Below are 22,099 nucleotides of genomic sequence, written 5' to 3' on the forward strand. Positions count from 1 at the left end.
ATGATTATATAGTAATAACAAGCAAATCCAGTATTACCCTACTCACGACTTTTATCTCGTATAGAATGGAAGTGCTGTAAACTTTATACTGCTGTAGTTTTGTGAGGAATGTGATTATTCCCCTTGTTATAGTTTTTGAGATATTTACATGGATATATATTACATCATATATACATCATATATTACATATATACGCAATTACTCTGCACCCCAAGTACTGCCTCCCCTCCCACTGAATACGTTGTTGGCGGAGTGCAAACCACAGCGGCCACAGCGCCCATCCCTAACGCCTCACGCTGGTCTAAGCGTCGGGCGCCCGGATCCAGCCCTACCCCTTTGGTGGAAATACAGCAAACAACGATCTTTTGTGTAGGACAGAAAAAAACGCATTCGGCGTCGGGGAGAAGCAGTAAGGAGGGAGGGGAGCTCGTCTTGCATTTCTGCAGATATGGGCAGGGATTAGAGATCCGTTGCAGGGTTTAACATTATGGCCAAGCAGTATGATGTGCTGTTCAAGCTGCTGCTTCTTGGAGATTCCGGCGTTGGGAAAACCTGTTTATTGTGCAGGTTCACGGACAATGAATTTCATTCTTCACACATTTCCACAATCGGTAAGCAAGCTCTTTCATCATATGTGTCTTAATTCATTTTATCGGTCGTTCGATTTGCATCATTTCCCAGCTAAGTGTTTTGATGTCTTACTATACGTACCGTCATTTGTACAGTGCACCGCCAGTGATGTCTATGGGTTATTTCGTGACAGGTTTTCTACGTGAGCGGCACCGGGTGTTTTGTTTTGGAATCAGCTGCCACATTGTTAAATCTTAACCTCGAGCATGTATCGTATTTCATTATCCTCTGCCAGGCAACGTGTAAATTTTGCTTAATGGAATGACGATTAAATGTTTAAGGCACAGGAACAATAGCACAAAAGTGTCCAAATGCTTGTGTACATTGTAGACTTGCCTTGGCTTGAAATCACACTTGTCTGTCTGAGGAAGACTTCGCTGTCGTACTTTTCTTGTTCACCGTATCACGGCTTCTCCGTGTCGAAAGCTTTAAGGAAGACGAGGCCCCCTTTCAGAGATTTTATTATGTAAGGTTTAACTGCATTTTAAAGGTTGAGGTGTTTTAATGAAGTATAAGGTTCCGCCGGAGGAAGGCGTAATGTGAGGTGTGCTGGAAATGAAGGCATGGACGCTCTTTGACTGGCTTGAGTTTGATATGAGAGTTTTTATCTTGTGCTGCCCATTATTAGAGAGTCTTGGTTTCTAACGGGTGCCACCCACTCCACCAAGAAACAGTTGTTCCTCTTTAAGGACTCATGATGAAAATGATCACCTCAAAATCTGACTCTAGCTGCCATGATTTATATTCTTATAAGAGTTCATGCGTTCTATATCACCTCAAGCCGTGTTAGTTGCACCTGTGATTTAGACAGAGAAAAAAATGGTAGCTATTTCTTGTTATGACTATATATGGAACAGAGAAATATTACTGTACAAGTGAGATTTCTGGGCAAATGTATTTTCTTCTAGGTTATATTGTTTGTCTGTTGATGGGTAACTTGTGTTTGCTTGTAGCCCTCAGCTGAATTGACTGGACTGTGCTTTGGAATAAATCTTTACATGCTTCTCCTGCAAGGGTACGCAACAGAGGGCATGGTCGAGACCACAGTCTAAACTGGAAAGCAAGTCACTGTCATTCATGATGGGTGGACTTTTAGATATAAGAAGACTATTAATCCCTCTGTCTTTTTTTCTGTATTCTTTCTGTCCTCTTCTGGGTTGTAAGCAGTTGGTCGCCCCCACCCATCATACCCCTGCATTATGAGAGATGTTTGGACAGCCTCTTAAATCACTGACTGCTCGTTGGCAGAAGAGGAGGTTTTGGGTTTTCGAAAGTGGACTGATCAGAATATGAGAGGAAAGTTTCAGACTCCCAAGGCCTATTGGGAAAAAATGTTTGCCTGTTTATTATATGGATTCTGATGATGAACTCAGATACACCCCGATGTGTTATTAAGGCATAGAGCATAACAGGGTTTCGGATGGTTTAAATCAACCAGCGGGTGACAGGTTCATCTGACTCGCATGTTAGACGTTCCACAGGTTAATCTCACTATAACCCTCGGGGTCCACTCCCGTGAACTAATCTCCCTGCTTTTCCATAACGTATTCAAGATGACAATCAAATTCAGCCTGATCGCAGCGATCACCATTGGGCCGCGGCTGTAGCGGCACTGATGCCCAGCTGCGACCCTCTCGGTGTCTGGACTCTCAAGGAAATCATGCTGGCATTTCAAGTGCCTTAATTATACTTCTGAGATCAGACGTAACATGTAACAAAGGGAGTGAAATTAATAGGTGTAGAGTACAAACACTTCAACAAGATAATTACAGAACTAAAGCTATTTTTATATGAATATAACAACAAGGAATACAAGCCAGGTAAGGCTACTGCCTGTAACTAGACATGGGTGTGTTAGCAATAATTGTTTATTTTGAGTCTGAGGTAGGAGGTACGAGGTGAAAACTACTGACAGTAAGACAAGAGTTACTCAGCGTGTTGTGCCTTTGGAAAATGAATAGTGGGGCACTGTAAATATCATTGAGCATTTGTAGGTTATTTGGGGGTCCCACTGCATTCAAGCAGCGAGGGGCAGACTGTCCAATGGAAAACAGTGCAGTGTATGTGTATGGGCCTGCCATAAAGGACGGTCCCTATTCATGCAGAAATGGTATGATCCATTGCCTTTAAATACTGCTCTGGTGACAAAATTGTTGTCAATTACAAGCCTTCAATAATACTGATTAATTTGGTTTTCTCCCTCCCTTTTCAATTAGATCATGTAACCCCTGATGTTCTTTGTGTTGGGATGTATTGCTGTACTGTATAATGGTATGTTCCTTTAGATCTTGGTTATAATAACAATACATTTAAATAACATTGTGCATATTTGTAATATCGCTAATATTCTCTAATGATGTTTAGCCCCCTCACAGTCCAAAACAATGCTGGGGTTGCCATAATTGTCCATAGGTATGAATATGTGAGTGAATGGTGCGTGTGTGTCCTGCGATGGGTTGATGCCCCATCCTGGGTTATTCCCTGCATTGCACCCATCTTTTCTGTGACCCTGCATAGGAAAAGCAGGCATAGAAAATGGATGGATGGATGGATGGATGTGTTGCTGTGTATTGGTCGTGCCTAAGGCATTCTGGGAAATGTAGTATGGATATGGAGGTGGTTGGTGATGATGAAATTGATTTAGGCAAGTTTAGGCAGAAGCCATGACTGATTTCCCCCAGGGCCCTGGAAAGCATCAGTTCACCTTTCATCAGGACCCCTTCTGGTGGCCATCAGCAGCCAACCCCCCCACCCCTGCCATTCAATGCAGGGAGGGGCCTGTTGGATTTATGGACTTTTCTGAGGCCCAGAGCCTGCAGTGCACCGTTAGGCATTGGAAAAGCTTGCGTCCACACTCTGCTGGCTTAATTTAGAGTTCCTCTGTCTTTTTTCACCACCGTGATGGATGGAGGCCCGTAAGTTCCAGCTGAGTTATTCACTATCTTCCAAAGGCTTAGCCTGGGGCTGGGATACCGGTGCTTCCTGGTTGCCGCACAGACCTCCTGCTTCAGTGCAGAAACCCAAGGCCGTTTCCAGTTCGCAGTCCAGCCGCAATGCAGATTGACAGAGCTTTTCCTTTGAAATGAAAATCCGCTCTTCAATGTGCCAACTTCTACTTTCCTAAATTTTCAGTGGTTGGGCGTTTTAGACTTGTCACTCCCGTGGTTGTAATGGCGATGAGGGAAATGACCTTCCTCCTTCCGTACAGCTGATTGGTTTGGTTTCACTTTCCATCTATTCTTAGGGTTTTGAAACATGATAACTTTTTTTTTTTTCCCAGAGTGCAACATGAATAACTCAATGGGCAAACAGAACACAAAAATCACATCCTTTAAAAGTTTCCCCTGCTTCATTGTCAGGGCTAAATACCATGTGTTCTTCATTGTAATTGTAGGCCTGTAGCATGAACAGAGAATGCTAATGTTTCTTGTAATCTACATCATCCAGAAGATGTTCCTTCCATAAGGTACTTTGTTGACCTCCCCCCCCACCCATCATGTTGTTTTTCCATAGTAGCTCAACCACTTTCAGAGCTTTCAGAGCCTTGTCCTGGAAACTGGCTCCAGAACACCAGGGTGGGTTGTGATTTTAAACTGGGGTTTGAACGTGGAGAAGTCACTCCTAGCTCAGGGATGGTTTCACCCGGTATGACTCAGCACCGCACAGATGCAAACACATGAAATCTGCAGGCAGGAGTATGGATGGGGTCGGGCTGGGAACTGAACTGGAATTTCGCAGGAAGCACTAATACAAAATTTATTTCAAAATTTAGATGAACCTAGTACAGATGGATATCGATTAAAAAACGTGTTCCAATTTCGAAAGTGTGCATTGAGAGGCAATGCATTGCAGGCTTAGAATGGATGAGAACGGGGATTCTGCATGCTGAATAGCGCCTCCTACTTGTGAAGCCAGTGAGGCGACAGTCAGATAAGAGGAGAGGTGGTGTCAGTGAGTGAGAAGCAGGTTTTGTTTCCTTTGGAGGACCAGCGGATGAGTGAGCGGCGCACAAGCAGCATGCGGCTCAAAATGCCAGCCATGTGCCATGGGGCAGTGACCTTACTGGCAGTCCGCAATGTTGTTTTACAATTACTACTGTTTGTGCTGAAGGTGTTGAGCGTGCTCGGGGGAGGATATCCGTCATGTACCGCGCGCAGGAAAAGGGCGCCTCGCTTTATCCAAGGGGTAAGCTTAACGACCCTGGGGCTGACTAAAACAAAATTACCTTTAAGAACGCGCTCCCTTAATGTGCTCCCCTAGCACATCAGAGCCAGGATGATAAACCGATTGGCCAGTCCTGTCACTCCTGGAGACGTCCTTCCTTCATGTCTCCGTGTCCTTCATTAACTTCATTTGCAGTCCCCAAAAGCAGAAATGAATTCTCACAGCCGTTATGGAAACTCCAAGTGCCCTCCGGCCTATTGCACGCTCCGAGAGGAGGCCAGCTGACATACGCCCCCTAGGCAGCATCGTGGGGGGCGTGGCCTATGTTAAATTCACCCACACCTGCTCCACCAGGTGTCCAGGTGGGTGTTGCCCAGAGGCAGGTTGGGGTCATTTGCATGAACTCCAATGCCCTGTGGAAGAACCAATCCCGTTACGAGCCTGGACCGTTTCATAAATGTAAATAACAGCTGTGACTATATATAAACAGTACATAATTAAGTCCTTCATTAACTTATTACATGAGTTATTTGCTTTTGAGATATTAAAGTCCATGGCTCCAGCAGTTAGACTCTGCTGGTTGAATAGCGACAGTTAATCCTAATACTTTTTACCCACTGTGCCAAACTTGTAGTTCCTCTTTTAATGAATGTCCTGTAATTTATGAATTTGTTTATTCTCTCTATTGCATTTTTGTGATGCTGATGGTACCCCAGCAGAAGGCTCACATTAGCCACTATAAACTTGTCATTTATCCTGTGTACCTCACAGTTTTAGAGTTTTCTAGAGTTCTCTACTAGTTCCCTTTGTTATCTCATGTTCATGTTCATCTGAACAGCATCACCGTCCATGTTTTTCAGAGCCTCCAGCAGTGAATAATGCTAATTTCATTTTTGGGGATGAGCTGCACATGATTTGCAGGTGGCCTGACACACAAATGAAAAGGCCACCTGCCATATTTGTCTGAGGGCTGTTTGTATCTAGGCAACCCCCACCACGGTCCATCGGTTTAGGAATGCAATCTGTCTTCCTGCCCGGATTTTGGCCTGGACTGTCTGTGATGGATTTCTAATGTAAAAACATAAGAAATTTACAAATGAGAGGAGACCATTTGGCCCATCAAGCTCGTTTGGGGGAGAACTCAGTTAATAGCTCAAAGCTCAAATCTTATCTAGCTCTAATTTAAAGGAACCCAAGGTTTTAGCTTGCACTACACTAACAGGAAGACTTTTCCATACTCTAACTACACATTGTTTAAAGAAGTGCTTTCTCTAATCCAGTTTAAAGTGTTTTCCTGCTCACTTCCACCTATGATCACGAGTTCTTGTATTTGAACTAATATTGAAGTAACTATTTGTTTGATCAGCATCCAGACACGTTAGAATCTTATATACCTGGATCATGTCCCCCCTTAGTGTCCTTTGCTTGCGCCTGAACAGATTCAGCTCAGCTAACCTCTCCTCATGAGACATTCCTCTAAGGGCTTCAAGAAATATTCTTGGTCTATTTCGAACCCATTCTAAGGCAGCAATGTCCTTTTTACGGTACGGTGACCAAACCTGCACACAATACTCCAGGTGGGGTCTTACTAAGGAATTGTATCATCCTAGCATCACTTCCCTGGACTTAAACTCTACACACCTATGTAACCCAACATCCTATTGGCCTTATAATTGCTTCCCCACACTGATGAGAGTAGGACATGGAAGCATCAAGATACACATCAAGGTTTTTCCCATGGTCAGGTCAGTTGGGGAGCATTGCTGCACCCACAACACGGCGAAAGTCCTCCGGATCCTGGCCAGCAATCCCCCAGGCAGACACATGGTCCAGTCCCACCCTCCGGAAATGGCCATCCCTCTGCCGCAGCCAGGTGTTATGTGGGTGTCCCCATGGCCTGGTCAAGCCACTTGGGACAAGTAACGAGGATCCTGCGAGCCGGATCACCCTCAGGGAACCGTGCCACATGGCCGTAACTGACGCTCCATCACAGTGCAGGTAATGTGCCTCATTCGGGACTCTTCTACCAACTGCTCATTTGACACAAGGTCAAACCAGTGGTACCCAAGGATTCTCCGAAGAGACACAGTACTGAAGGAGTCCAGTCTTTGTCTCAGCTCACTGGATAGTGTCCATGTCTCACAGCCATATAGCAAGACAGGGAGCACCAGGACTCTAAAGACTTGGACCTTTACCCTCTTGCAAAGATATCGGGAGCCACACACCCCTTTCTAGTGACCTCATGACCCCCCACGCTCTTCCAATCCGTCTGCTGTCTTCATAGGAAGAGTCACCAGAGACATGAATGTCGCTGCCAAGGTAGGTACATCTCTCTCCCCCCGCAGACAGACACATTACTGATGGCTGTGCCTAAGAAGTCATTAAATGCCTGGATCTTGGTCTTTATCCAGGACACCCGCAATCCCAGACACTCGGACTGTCTATCAAGAGCCCCAATGCCAGGGCCTCCATTTACTCCGCTAAGATCACTGCATTGTCGGCAAAGTCAAGATCAGTAAATCTTTCTTCACCAACGGATGCCCCACAGCTGCTGAACCCATGACCCTGCCCAACACCCAGTCCATACAAGCATTGAACAGAGTAGGAGCAAGATCACACCGCTGGCAAACCCTAGAAATAACTGGGAAGAATGCAGAGGTTCTCCCTCCACTCTGCACAGCACTCACGGTACCAGAGTCCCGGCTATGGCATCCAGCAACTTTGGGGGGATCCAGCAAAGTCTCAGGATGTCCTACAGGGCAACTCGATCAACTGAGTCGAGCGCTTTATGAAAATCGATGAGAACCCTCAGTGCAAGGATACGGTCAACTTCTTAGGCATAAAACCAGACTGCTCCAGTCACTGACATGCAAGCAAGTGATCACGGATCCTGTAAAGGATGACCCTAGCAAGGACCTTACCCGGCAATGAAAGCAGTGTTATCCCCCTGTAGTTTCCGCAATCCAGGTGATCACCATTCCCTTCCCAGACTGGGACTACAAGTCCCATTTTCCAGTCATTTGGGATGACGCCTGACACCCACATGGAAGCAAAGATAGCCTGCAATGCCAGGAGGACAGCCTGGAGAAGTTCACCCCAGATACCACAGATCCCTAAGGCCTTCCCTACCCCCAGCTGATTCACCACCCGTGCAATCTCAGCGAGATTGGGTGGTTCACAGCTGATGGGAGGATCAGCTTCGAGAACCCTGGACCCAGAGATGTCCAACATCCTAGATGGAGAGTCAGCTTTAAACAGCTGTTCAAAGTAGCCGGCCTAGCGGGTAACAACTGCAGTGTCATCCGTGAGGACCATTCCATCACCCGCCCTGACTACAAGTCTCCAAGGAACAGATTCAGATGTGCGTAATGCTTCGAATCCTCTGTAAGCAAGATGTGGGTCACCTGCTTACAGATTCGTCTAACAAATGCCTCCTTATTTGCCCTCAGAGCCCTCACAGTCGTCCTTCTCAGTTCCCGGTACAGACTTGAGTTGCCACCAAGTCGTGCGCTGCGACTCCTGCAACTGCGACTTCAGGGAACATTGGCAACACCCTTGGCAACCTTCAGGGTCTTATCACGGAAGGTCTCCCACATCACATTAGAGTCAACAGTCACTCCCAGGTCTGCAAGTTCTTCACACAAACTACATGTAGACTCATCAGAAACAAGTCCAGCCTCATACTCCTAGTAGGTGGTAGCCTACTGGATCTAAGCTGAATCAACAAGTCTAGCAACAAGTAGCAACAACAAGTCTGTGGTCAGAATTCACAAACTGGGCACTTCTGTAGACCGTGCAGTTCTGCAGGAGCCACCAGCATCTGCTCACGAGGATGTGATCGATCTCCTTTGCTGCACCACCAGTACTGGAGTACCAAGTCCAACAATGTGGCTCAGGGCGTTGGAACCAGGATCCAGCGACCCGCAGCCCCTGACCTTTCGCAAAGTCAAGGAACATGGAGCCACTTTCAGCCAGATCTCCAGACCCATTGGGACCGATACAACCTTCATAGCCAGTCCTGTCAGTGTCAGTGGTCTCATTGAGATCACCTATGACCAGAGGAGTGTCACCTCATGGGCACCCTTCAACCACTAAGCAAGTAAAATGTGTCCCTCAATGAGAGTTCACTTACTGCGGTCGGAGCATACACTGAGACAACAGACAAGACACCCAAGGAGTGCCATAGCCTGAGTCTCATAATATGATCGTTGAAAGGAGTGACATCAGACACCACCGGAAGGAGCCAATCCGCTACAGCAACAACTGCTCCCTGAGTATGGCAGCCATCAGACTGGCCAGACCAAAAGTATGTATACCCGCATACAGAGATCTGGCCACTCCCCGTTCTGCATACCTCAGAGAGTGCTGCCTCCGAAACGCAGAGTTTATGGATCTCCCCCCACAGCAGAGGAAGATGGTCATCTTGCTGGAGACAAGACGTTCCACACACCTACCCGGATGGGTCGCCTCAAACTGGGACCCTCAGCACCACACCATCCCCGATCCCCAACAGGCCTGACCCTATTGGCTCTCCGACGGTTTCGACTTGTCCGGGAATGGGGCTCCCGAAGGCTTTCCCCCGTCCCCTTCATGGTGCGTGTAGCCTTCCTATAGGCGGCTACAGCAGAGCTACTCCCGTGGAGAGCAGAAGAGTATCGTGCTTGTTTAAATTGAGCAGTTGTTTTACAATGGCTGGAGTGCCAATCCCCCCACCAACACCCAAAGAAATTTGTTTCCCTGCAAGTTGGAGGACCGCTTGCAGGGCCGGATGCAGTTTAACGTCATGCCCAGCTACGTTTATTTCAGTGGAACCCATTAAATATCTGTATTTTATATTTCTGCTCCCTGGATGAATCACCTTACATTTGTCTACATTAAATTTCATCTGCCAGGTATCAGCCCAGTCACTAATTAAATCAAGATCCTACTGTAGCCTCTGTGCCGCTAGTTCAGTAGCCATCCATCCTAGTGTCGTCTGCAAATTTAACCAGTCTACTGTATATCCTCCTGAGACCCGAGGAAAAAAGGTTATTTGTCTTTGGAGGAAATAAGACAACTTATAAGACAATTTAGATTTTTTCAAATTTATTTTTATTTTTTATTTCACAGCATGTACTCTTTAGTGTACAACAGGAATAAATAGGTTTCCTTACATGAGTGAAAAGATAGATGCAAAAACAAAATGTCCACTACAATGGACATAAATGAATGGGTGGGGTCTCAGGAGGATATATTGGTGTCAATATCGTTAATGTAAATTAGGAATAACAGTGGTTCTAAAATTGAACCCTGCGGTACCCCACTATGAACGCAGGCCCACTGTGACATTGTGCCTCTAATAACTACCCGCTGCTTCCTGTCTGTTAACCAGTTTTCAATCCAAGCTGCTATGGTTCCTAAAATCCCTGCTGCTTTGACCTTAAGCAGGGGCCATTTGTGGGGGACAACATCAATGGCCTTCTGGAAATTTAAGTAGATCACATCACAGGCCTTTTTCTGATCAGTTTCTCTTGTAGCTTCCTCAAAGATTAGTTAAACAGGATCTACCTCTCCTAAATCCATGTTGGCTATCCCTCAGAATGTTATTTGAATCCAGGTAATCTACCATTTTTGCTTGGTTTATAGCTAATTTTCCAGTTATGCAAGTTAAATTCAGATTCAGAATACTTTGTTGATCCCTGAGGAAATTATGTGGTCAATAAAGTATTCTGAACCTGAATTTATCTTGCATAACTGGAAAATTAGCTATAAACCAACTAATTGGCCTATAGTTTGATGGATTACATCTATCCCCCTTTTTTGAATATATAAGCATGCTTCCTGTCAGAAGGTACCAGACCAGCAGATAAGGATTTCTGAAATAGTAAGGCTAATAGTCAGCAAATAATACCTCTCATCTCTTTTAAAACTATAGGTAAGATGCCATCAGAGCCCTGTGATTTATTTATTTTTAGTTTAGCTAGAATTTGTAGCACATCAGCTTCAATTATACTTATATTAGTCTTAGACGACAATGGATTAGTAATGAGTCTGTATGTTACTCGTCCTCTACAGTGAATACTGTGCAAAACATTAAACTCATTAACTACATCAATTTCATTTTCAGCTATAAGACCCCTACTATCCTGCAGAATTGTGATTTCAGCTTTTAGAGCTCTTTTGGAGTTAAAATATTCAGTGTAGTTTTCCTTACGGCATTCCTCTCAGCGAGATATTATTTTTTTAATCAGCCTGTAAACTTAGTCCTGCTTTATCCCGACATCCTTAGTTATTTTCCATTTGTAGAACAGATCCCTTTTCCTCCTGATGTTATTCTTAAATTCAGTAGTCAACCACCTTCCTAGATTTTGTTTTGCTGGAAACGGGTATGATGTCCTCTTGTGTTTGCAGTGTAATGTGCTTTTAAAAAATTGTTATTTAATTCCATCTAGTTTACAGTTTCTAGTTTCAGTCTCATAAGTTAGCCTTCATAATACTGTATATTTTTGTTTTGGACTTTGCTCTTCAGACACTAAAATTAACCTCAAAATTAACCGTGTTATGATCAGTACTGTAAAGTGGTTCTAAAACCACAAATTTTCCAATCGTGTCCTGGTTATTAGAGAAGACAAGGTGGAGAATGGCTTCCCCTCTGGTAGGGGTTTTAACAAACTGAATAAAAAAAAGCAATCCTGTACCAATTCCACCATCTCAATTTCATTTACAGGAGAGCCAGAGACTATGACCCACTGTATCCCAGGTAAATTAAAATCACCCATGACTATCATTTTTATTACTCATAATCCAGATAGTGCTGTATAATGTTCTGCTTTCCTCTGCAGCTACATTAGGTGCTCTATAACAAACACCAACAATTAGCCCATTTGAGTTTTAAGCATCTAGTTATACCCATACAGCTTCTGTACTTTTATCATTGAGCTCCTTTGCCAGCACATTTTCTTACATATGCTGCAACACCACCCCCCTTCTTGCCTATCCAGTCCCTACAGAACATCATGGTCACTCAACCATGTTTCTGTTATTTCTATAATGTCATAAGAGTGATGAAATAAAAGCCTCTAAATCTTCAATTTTGTTTCTAGTACTTATGGACTAGAAAGGGTAGCAAAGGGTAGACCTTTTACAGAGCCCACTTTCATTATTATTTGGGGATTTCCGTCTCCCTCCACCTATATTCTTAACTACACTCCCTGCCCCCCCAGTCCCTAACTTAAACATTCCACAACTACTCTACACAAACGCCTCTCCAATACACTGGTTCCCCTCTGGTTCAGATGCAACCCATCTGGCTTGAACAGGTCCCACCTGTTCCAGAAGGTCCTCCAGTGCCCCATAAACCTGAAGCCCTCTTTCCTACCCTACCCTACCACCCTTTGAGCCAAGCCTTTAATCTCATTATCTCAGCCAACTTAGCCTGGCTCGCGCCTGGCACGGGAAGTATTCCAGAGAATTCCACCGTGGATGTTCTGCTTCTAAATTTATCTGCGACTTCTATAAATTTTTTCTGCAGAACAGCCCTCCTACCCTTGCCTAAGTCGTTGGTGCCAACATGCACCACGGCCACTGGATCCCCACCTGTGCACATGATCCGGAAGGTACCCTACCTGTGCACCAGGAAGGCAAGACACCGTACAGGACCCTCTGTCACATGTGCACATATAACTGTCTACACCTCTAATAATTAATCCCCTACTACCACAATCTTCCTCTTCCTGGGGGGAGGGGGCTCCTTGGTGCCCAAGGCCTCACCTGCCTCCCCAGTCTCTTCCAGCTCTCAAGGTGGAAGCACCTGAAAGCAGTTTGACACATTCAGTTCAGGGAATACCGCCTCTGTAAAGTGTGTATGCCCCTCTTTTACATCTATGACCTACAGTCACCCAACTCTTTGTTCTTCATTGTCCCCCCTCCCTGCTTGTGACGTACCCACTATCTCCCTAAAAGGCTTATTAACTATCTCTTCTAACTCTGTGTTGTCGGACGAGAGCCAGTTGCTCCTCAAGGTCACAAACCTTGACCTTGAGTGAGTCCATCAGCTGACATCGCTTGCGGGTGAAGTCCGACTGGATGCAAGAATCCAGAAGCGCAAACATCTTGCAAACACAACACTGAGCTGGCCCCATAATTAACTAGCTCACTATGACACCGTCCCCTACCGGAGTGGAAAATGTGCAACTGGCCCTGACTGGCGACCAAGCAAAGCTCAGGAGCAACTGTCCTTTTCTGGCGCTAGTTAACGTTACCGATGTTAAATAATATTGCCCCACGGGTGTTTGTCACAAAGTTACGCGGACAGAAAATGCTGCTCACGCGACACCTGCAGCTGCAACTCACTGTGGGTAACATTCGCACTGTTTATTAACAAGGACAAGCAAGCAAAAACACAGCCACCAATGTAAACTGTACTACCACACATACATACAAATACTCCCAAGCAATCCCAAACAACCGCTGCAACACGCGCACAACACAAGTGTACACAGCGTGTCCGTCTGGATCCACTACCACAGACAGGATGGATGGAGAGAACTGCTTAGCTGAACCTTAGTTGTGGTGTCGAGGCTAATTGTCTATTTTCAGACATCTGGCACTTCAGGAATCATCACTATACTGTGATAACACAGTATAAGGGTTAGCTATGTTTCTCAGGCATAAAAAACTGAATTTCTGACTGACTATGTTGTTGGGGAGTCTCTGAAGCATAAAGGTTTTCCCTGCTTGGCTGTCAAACCGCAGTGCATTTATTTGCTTGTTCAAAGTGTCATAGTGCTGTAAATGCCAACTAGGCATTAATCTTGCTGTATGTTTTATTGTGAGTTCATTACCACTCAGTCCATATCAGGTCATGTTTCCTTAACTATTACACCACATGCTGGCCATGTACAGGATTGTCATTCTTTTTTTTCCCCCAATCCAGTCCTTGGGGACCCACAGACAGTCCACATCTTTGCTCCCTCCCAGCTCAGATGTGGACTATCTGGGAGGGAGCTGGGAAGGAGCAAAAACATGGACCGACTGTGGGTCCCCGAAGACTGGATTGGGAAACACTGTTCTAAAGTAAAGATGATCAAAAAAATAAAAAGGCTTTTCCTACGGCTAGCAGATCTGCTGCAGCCTAGGCAAAATACAGCTTCCAAAGCATGTTGTGCCAGAACCAACTGAAGTTCCTCCATCTTTTCTAATCCTAACTGCCAATGATGTCTTGGTGTCTAAGGTGTTGAGCAGCTGAAGTCAGACAGTTAGAAGAGTAACGTATATCCTTCCAGCTTCAGCATGCTACATCTGCTCACAATTCTCAGAAGGGAATTGTTTCCATGGAAACTGTTAAAGGAAAGGAGGAGAGTCAAGCTTTGGCGGCCATCTTGCCTTTAACCATTTTCCTTTACAGATTGAGCCAATAGATGGTGAGCTGGTGTGACTCTTGCAACGAACTAAAGCCATGGGCTCTTTATAGCATGATGTATGAGAACCGTATTCAGAATGAAAGATGTAACCATGCTCGAGACACCAACCCACATTAAAATAAGCTATATGGCTAAAACAAATAAACATTTATGGATAGCACACTTTGAATAATTTGTTCCCGGAAACTGAGGTTGTCATATCACTGTAACCAAGGCTCTGTTTTGTCACAGGAGTGGATTTCAAAATGAAGACTTTGGAAATAGATGGCCTCAAAGTGAGAATACAAATATGGTGAGTGAAACACAACAGAGCCTTTTTAGATTTAGATTACATTAATACAATTAGTTGTATTTTACATTTTGTTTTATTTGTTGTCTCCTCTGGTAAAACAGCTAACATGTAAACTAAATCACACTTCTATGTCTGTCCATTAGGGACACCGCGGGTCAGGAGCGATACCAGACTATTACCAAGCAGTACTACAGGCGAGCACAAGTGAGTTCATAAGAGCGCATACCTGCCTCTATATTGCAGAATAGTTCAATCCATTTGCAAAACGGATGCCAGTAAACCACAGCTTTGGCTTATGTTTCATTTTCTCTTACAACTGAGATAAATTGGACACATCTGTAATGACACTGCCCCCCTGTGGTTTGGAGTCAAATCGTGGTGACCCCCTGCCTCTGTATGCTGACAGGGGATATTCCTAGTGTATGACATCACCAGTGAGCGCTCGTTCCAGCACATCATGAAGTGGGCCAGCGACGTGGATGAGGTGAGAAGACCCACAACATCGGCCAAGTCCTGTGTCACCCTCCTGGGGCCAGCAGGCACTGGTATTAACTTCCACATTAACTGTAAAGCACTCATAGCCCGCCCCCCCGCCCCCTCTTCTATGTCCCAGTATGCCCCAGATCAGGTGCAGAAGATCCTGATTGGTAACAAATCAGACGAGGATCAGAAGAGGCAGGTGGCCACTGAACAGGGGAACAAGGTAGGACTGACTCTCAAACTGAGCACCAGAGCAACCCCGGCCTGTTATTACCTCAGGTAATTTGTAAAGCATGAAACAACACATTACTCAGCGTGGTATATAAATAATTGCTTATACAGTAGGGCTGCACAATAAAAAATTACCATGATGTGATTTTTTTGTGATAAATAATGAGATAGATATCAAGCAATAAAGAGATAAAAATTTACACAAAATAAACTATAGTCAAATTTTTATCTATCAGTACAGTCTTGAATTAACTGGTAATGTTGCCAGATAGAGTCTGTTCAATTAGATGCTGATGTTGCCATGAGTTGTGCCAACGGATACCAAGCAGTGCTGCCAGATCACTTGCTTTTGCTCAATGTCGTCTCTATGGAATCCAATAATATTTCCATGTTGTGGAAGGCAAATGTATTTTGGTGACCAGTTCTCTTTTCTCATCCTCATGACTCATTTCTGTTAAATTTCTCACAAATGCACCACACTGTCTATGGGTGAGTCCATCAGCAAGGACGAGAATGATTATGAGTGGCTCAGTAGCGTGTGCAGAGCTCATGCAAAAGCAGTGGCAATAAACTTAACATTTTTAAAATGTATACTGATTAATAATGAAACAATCATTAAAATTGCTAAGTTGCTAACTTGTTAAGTTTTGTTTCCTATGACAGCTTAAAAATAGAAAAGCTTATTGATGATCTGAACTACGCATTTTGGGTATTACGGGAATATGGTATACTGCAGTTTGGCGATGTCCTCTCATTCGTTGTCAAATCTGTACATTTGCACAGCATCAAGTACGGGTTTTATTTGACATTTTGACATGGAGTTAGTTCCAGGTATAACTTAAGCCCATTGTCCTGACTGTTGTTGGTCCTGCAGCTTGCTAAGACCTACGGAATGGACTTCTTTGAGACAAGTGCCTGTACCAATTACAACATTAAGGAGGTAAGTAGGATTCCCATGGACAGAATGCTTGCTGCACTTGTAAGGCCTTCAGTCGAGGGCGATTCTGCTCGTCATTCTGAGGATTTCGTCAGAGACTACGCACTTCATCAAGGTGTAATATTAGTTCTTCAAGCTTGCAGCATTTGGTAATGGTGGACATCACTTTTTCCCACCCTCCTTTTGCCTTGCAGTCGTTCACCCGGTTGACGGAGCTGGTGCTGCAAGCCAACAAGAAGGAGCTGGATGTCCTGCGGGTTCCCTTCGGCGAGGAGCTCTCTGTCGCCGATCTAGAGGAGGAGGAGCACCAGGCTGATGTCGACAACAGTTCTCAGAAGAACTGCTGGTGTTAGGGAGCTGGGTGGCCTTCTCGCCGCTATAGACCCACCACGTTCTCGCCGCTATAGACCCACCACGTTCTCGCCGCTATAGACCCACCACGTTCTCGCAGCATTGTGGAAACATTGTGACGTTATCTTGAGCGGGTTATCTCATTTGCTGCAACTTCTGAAATGCATATGTTCCTCAAATCCTTTAACCATTCCTCTTTCCTTTGTTTATGAACCCTTATTGTTCATATGTACTTGCTCAAAGGGGCTGGTGCTTTCCTTTCTTTTGTAAAGAAACGTTTACATTTGTTGCACCTCTTCAATCTCATGCTGGATGAAAGTATATCTCATGTAATTCACAGATTTCACAGCTAGGTGGCAGCAGTCTCTCGGCACACTCATGGTTTCGTCCTGACGTTTTGATACTGGGGACATCTGCTATCCGTTTGTCTCTGTGATACCCTTAAATATGGATACTAGATCCGTTTGCAAGAACCGAATAATTCAAGTTGTTCCATGAAAAATGTTTCAGCGCAGCTAGGATCCGCGTTTTGGAGTATTGTAATTTCACCCCCCCCGGAATTTCAATGTAAATCTAGCAGATGTAATATTATATAGCATGCAGTAGAATGCTGTATAATATATTGAGACTTTTCTTTAAATATCATATTTTACATCTTTACCCTGGCAACTTCAGTATGCATTAGTGATAATTTCATGTTATTTTTTGCCTACTAGGTCCCAGCACTTCGATCATGGCATCGGTCGCCCCTTTTTCAGTTTTAGAACCAAAATAACAAGCTTTGCCAAAACACTTTCAGAGTAGATTAGTCTGCTGTTTTCCTATAGATATTTTTTTTTCTAGAAAACATCATAATGTCACACTTCGCCAGTTTTCAATAGTTGGCTACTCGTATTACGTGAAACATTATATAAAAATAATTATCAATATAGATGCAACTAGTTAATTTTGTGAAGCTTAATTCGTGTTTGAAGCCGCTTCTGGTCCGACTAACAGCTTTTTTTTGTCTCCTGGAAAGGACTGTTATATGTAGGTTCCATTATTTTCCTTCTTTTCCTAGTGCCGACAGTTGCTGAAAAAGCTACATTATAGTATTAAAATGTCCGAAATCCTTGAGATATCCATGCCAGTTTGCTCAGCAGAATATGCGTTTCGGGTTTAGTCCTTGTATATGTTCAGCTATAGTTTAATAAGTTCAAATATCTTTATTTTTTCATTGGGTCATTTCCAGGGTCTTGCTATGCTGGATAACTTCACTTTTTCCCAGTCTTTCAACTGGAATGTGACAGTGAAAGAAGATACTTTGTACAGTCGAGAGGGCAGAAAACTGAGATGAATTATTGAAGTACTGAAAACCAAGCCTGCTTGGTAGAGTCGTGTGGAAGAAAACGAACCAGTTTTTTTTAAACGCAGTTCTTTTTCACTCCTCTGCCAAAAGATTAAATTACCTTGATTCAAGATGCAGATCTATATTCTTTTACACAGAATAAACACTCTACAGAGATTACAACTGCTTAATACCTTTGCTGAATATTCATGTATGTAAAAACAGATCTAATTATGTAAAAAAATATGCAGGGTCTGAGTGTTTATGCTTGTCATGTATATGTTTATTATTATTTTGGTAAAGTGTTTACATAAAACTTCCTCTATATTTTACCCTGCTGAAGTTGGTTGCAAATACCGCATAAGCTTGCCTTGCTTACTTTAAACCCCAATTCTCTCTTTTAAGATCTACCTGTTTACATTGGCTTGTGTGGCATCCTGTGTCTTGTTTCACTGTTTGGAGTGCACTTGCAAAATATTTATATGAGGGTTTCGTTCACCTTTGATAACTGAGCAAGGATGAGAAATATAGCAAAACTTTGCAACCAATGACATCAGAGGGGTGTTCCACGAAGCAGGATTTCTTGGTTATCTGGGTTTAACTTAGCTAGAACTCATGATTGTCCAATAAGTGCTTAGGTAAGGAGCATTTCTATTGGACAATCTTGACTTCTAGCTAAGTTAAACCCAGCTAACCGAGAAATCCTGCTTCGTGCAACACCCCCCCCGATGGCCTAGATTTTATTTACAAACATTGCATTGTACCTTTATGTAAATTAAAATGTGAAAGCAAGTTTTGTCATGAATCATATATATTATATGAACTGAATCAGGTTGTGGATACAAAATGTAGCTTTGTGTTGTCCCTGCTCGTCTGATTTATTCAAAAATGTTTATAAACGATATTTCAATTTTCTCATGGTGTATGTGTGCTGAGGAATTTTATTTCAAAAGAATTTACAGAATTTTATTTGCAAATGTTATTGAATAAATAGTAGTGAGAGAATTATTTATGTATGTATAACAGCATTTTGTATTTTTAAAATTGTTGTACATGGCTTTTAACAGCCAATTTTGTCATATTAATTTAATCCTAAAATGTAAAAATTCATCCTGAATATCTCACTAGCCACTTTGTTAGTTCCAGAAGTCATCTTTATTTAAATTGCATGCATATAAATTCTTAATTAATTAGGTGAGATATTCGATTTTAATTTAAAAACATGCCAAGCATAAAACTTGCACTGGGAGCAATATTATAAGCTGTTGCCATGTTTGCCCTCTCCAGATTTTTAAGCACAAGAAGTAATGAAAGTGACCTGGAGATAAATTGCAGTCTTTGAATTATACATATACTTCAGTGTGTTAGTCTGTAGTCCAGCTTCACCGCAGATCGGATGAGGATAAGTTCCACTTGGATCCATTGAACAAAATCAGTCACCCAGCTGCTAATGAGAGGATAAATGTTTTATGGTCTAGAAAATGATCCCCGTCTTAGAATTACCACATCTACTCCTATGTGGAGCTCATGATTCCCATCGAACTCTTTCCTTCTCTGTTCTAAACAAAGAAATGTTTATAAATGTATCCATTGTCATAGTGACCAGCCCTTGTTATCAAATATTAGTTATAGATCATCCCCTGTCTCAATGTTAAGGACGAAGGACACCTGACTGGTTTGAGTGGTTAAATGCTCTAGGTTTACATAAGTGTTTACTCATGCTTTACCAGTTGAATCTGTAAGATGTTTCATATTGTAACCATGATTCATATTCATGTATCAATATTAGGCCTATATACTCCCCTTGATGTTGAAGCACTAAAATCAAGCTGTTTCTCAATTCAGTGCCGTAAATAAATCAGTCCCAGCCTAAAATATTGACCCAGGTCAATGTCGCCATAATAATTTTAAACTCTACAATATGAAGTGATGAATCGGAAATGTATAAGCCGAACGGTAGTTCTATGCTTAATCAGGCTATGACTTCATTTCTACAGAAGAATTCTGATGATTATCAGCAGGATGCATTCATATACAGTGTGAACTTGCTGTTCTGTCACTGTAGTGACTGAAATATAAAAGCATATGTACACGATATTAGGTAGAAATCATTTTGAGGGTTTCTGACATAGATCAATTACCCATCCGTAGAATTTTGCGGTAGTAGTGTAGGCGTATTTTTATTATATAGTACGAGAAAATGATAAAAAAAAAAAAAATCATATATATAGCTGGCGTAGTGGGAGTATAATTCAATAATAGATGCTTATGGATTCATACTCTAGTCTAGAGGCTCTACAATTTACAGAAGAACACCCAACCAAACTTTAAATTTCCGGAGTATCGGTAACAGGTCAGTATCGGCTTTCCGCGGCATCATTCGACACCGAGTTGGGAACTTTTGTTTCTCAAGTCAGGTGACTTTCAGCTGCACTGAAGTAGTAAGGAGAGCTATTAAAGGACAGAAATTCAGGCGGCCGTTCCCGCAATCTTACCTCTGAAGTTATGGCCTTCATCGCTAAGACCTTCTACGATCTCCGTGCGACGACCCTGCAGGGGGAGTCCGTCGATTTCAACATCTACAGAGGGCGAGTGGTCCTGATCGAGAACGTGGCCTCGCTCTGAGGAACAACCACCCGGGACTATGGCCAGCTCAACGAGCTGCAGGCCAGATACCCCCACCGGTTTGTAGTCCTGGGCTTTCCATGCAACCAGTTCGGGTACCAGGTCAGTGTGGCGGGTGTCAGTCAAAGGCAATTCTAACGATAATTTTATTTGAATGACTTAATATTACTACAGACAGTTAAACAATATTTGTGAACTATATTCATAAGTTCTGAGACGAGCTTTCGATAACGTGTGGCTCAGCGGGCTAAGCCTCTGAACCTGTGATAGGAATAATAATATTAATAATAATAATAATAATAATAATAATAAAATGCAACCACAAACAAGATGTATTGCAGTTAAAAACCAAACAAATAATAAAGGCTGATCCTTTATTATTTCTTTATCTCCTAATCCAAAAGTTACCATCAATGTCTTAAGGGGGGACATGATCCAGGTGTATAAGATTCTAACGGGTCTGGATGCTGTTCAGCCAAATGGCTATTTCAATATTTAGTTTAAATAGCCTACTAGAACTCGTGGCCATAAGTGGAAATTAGCGGGAGAACATTTTAAAACAAATTTGAGGAAGCACTTCTTTACATAGCGTGTAGAGTATGGAATAGTCTTCCTGCTAGTGTAGCGGAAGCTAAAACCCTGGGTTCCTTTAAATCAGAGCTAGATAAGATTTTAACAACTCTGAGCTATTAGTTAAGTTCTCCCCAAACGAGCTTGATGGGCCGAATGCCCCCCTCTCGTTTGTAAATTTCTTATGTTCTTAATGCAAATGGATTTATGTCTTTTACAGGAAAATTGCACAAATGGGGAGATCCTGAACTCGCTTATGCACGTGCGCCCTGGGGGAGGATTCCAGCCGAGCTTTACTTTATTTGAGAAATGTGACGTGAATGGATCTAATACGCATCCGGTGTTCGCTTACCTGAAAGACAAACTTCCCTATCCCGATGACGAGCCTACTACACTAATACAAGATCCGAGGTTTCTCATCTGGAGCCCAATCAACAGGACAGACGTCTCCTGGAACTTCGAGAAGTTTTTAATCGGCCCGGAAGGAGAGCCATTTAAACGATACAGCAAAAATTTTAAGACGATCGACATCGAGCCAGACATCCAAAGACTTTTAAAACTAACCAAAAATTAGGAGACGCAAATCTTTGTTACTTGTCTTAATTTTTCAGTTATGACAAATTACTGATGGCATTTCCGTTCTTTTGAGATTTATTATATGAAGATAATATTCTAAACTCAATTGGGAATAATGTCCGAAGCTCTATAAAGACTCAAGAGATATGGATTATGCCATTGGTACACTTTATGTATTCTCGTTTTAATTTGACAATAAACAACTCTCAAAATCTGGATTTGTTTGTACGGGAAAACACGATTATTGGTTTAATTATCGAACGTTTATAACGGCGTAAAAGGATATTATGCACATTAATTGTTCCTTGCTTCTTTGTAGATGAGGAATTATAGAGCGGTGCGGATCTGGAAGGTAAGTATTAATACCAATGAGGTAGTCCGCTTGTAATCAAATAATGAAGGCACTCAAATTTGAAAAATATTTTGTATACTCATGAAGCGACATTAATATGAAAGCTATAAAGCATCCATTTAAAAGAAGCTTTGGCCATATTTTATAAATATTACTGTAACTA

The 22,099-nt window shown here is 42.9% G+C and overlaps 2 protein-coding genes across 3 annotated transcripts; both read left to right on the forward strand.

Moving 5' to 3' along the window:
* Nucleotides 1-187: 187 nt before the first annotated feature.
* Nucleotides 188-18,821, forward strand: rab15 (RAB15, member RAS oncogene family). Of its 2 annotated transcripts, XM_023802420.2 has the most exons (8): nucleotides 188-611; nucleotides 11,501-11,533; nucleotides 14,427-14,487; nucleotides 14,631-14,691; nucleotides 14,894-14,971; nucleotides 15,101-15,190; nucleotides 16,073-16,138; nucleotides 16,330-18,821. In XM_023802420.2, the coding sequence occupies exons 1-8, from the start codon at nucleotides 488-490 to the stop codon at nucleotides 16,486-16,488; spliced, it is 672 nt and encodes a 223-aa protein (XP_023658188.1). In that variant the 5' UTR covers nucleotides 188-487; the 3' UTR covers nucleotides 16,489-18,821. The 2 variants fall into 2 exon arrangements, with proteins under 2 accessions (XP_023658188.1, XP_023658189.1); XM_023802421.2 differs by lacking the exon at nucleotides 11,501-11,533 and having other exon boundaries at nucleotides 196-611.
* Nucleotides 18,822-20,116: 1,295 nt separating this feature from the next.
* Nucleotides 20,117-21,772, forward strand: gpx2 (glutathione peroxidase 2). Its single transcript, XM_023802423.1, has 2 exons — nucleotides 20,117-20,540; nucleotides 21,229-21,772. The coding sequence occupies exons 1-2, from the start codon at nucleotides 20,319-20,321 to the stop codon at nucleotides 21,580-21,582; spliced, it is 576 nt and encodes a 191-aa protein (XP_023658191.1). The 5' UTR covers nucleotides 20,117-20,318; the 3' UTR covers nucleotides 21,583-21,772.
* The last annotated feature ends 327 nt before the right edge of the window (nucleotides 21,773-22,099 follow it).

This window comes from Paramormyrops kingsleyae, chromosome 14 (assembly GCF_048594095.1).
Source record: "Paramormyrops kingsleyae isolate MSU_618 chromosome 14, PKINGS_0.4, whole genome shotgun sequence".
NCBI lineage: Eukaryota > Metazoa > Chordata > Actinopteri > Osteoglossiformes > Mormyridae > Paramormyrops > Paramormyrops kingsleyae.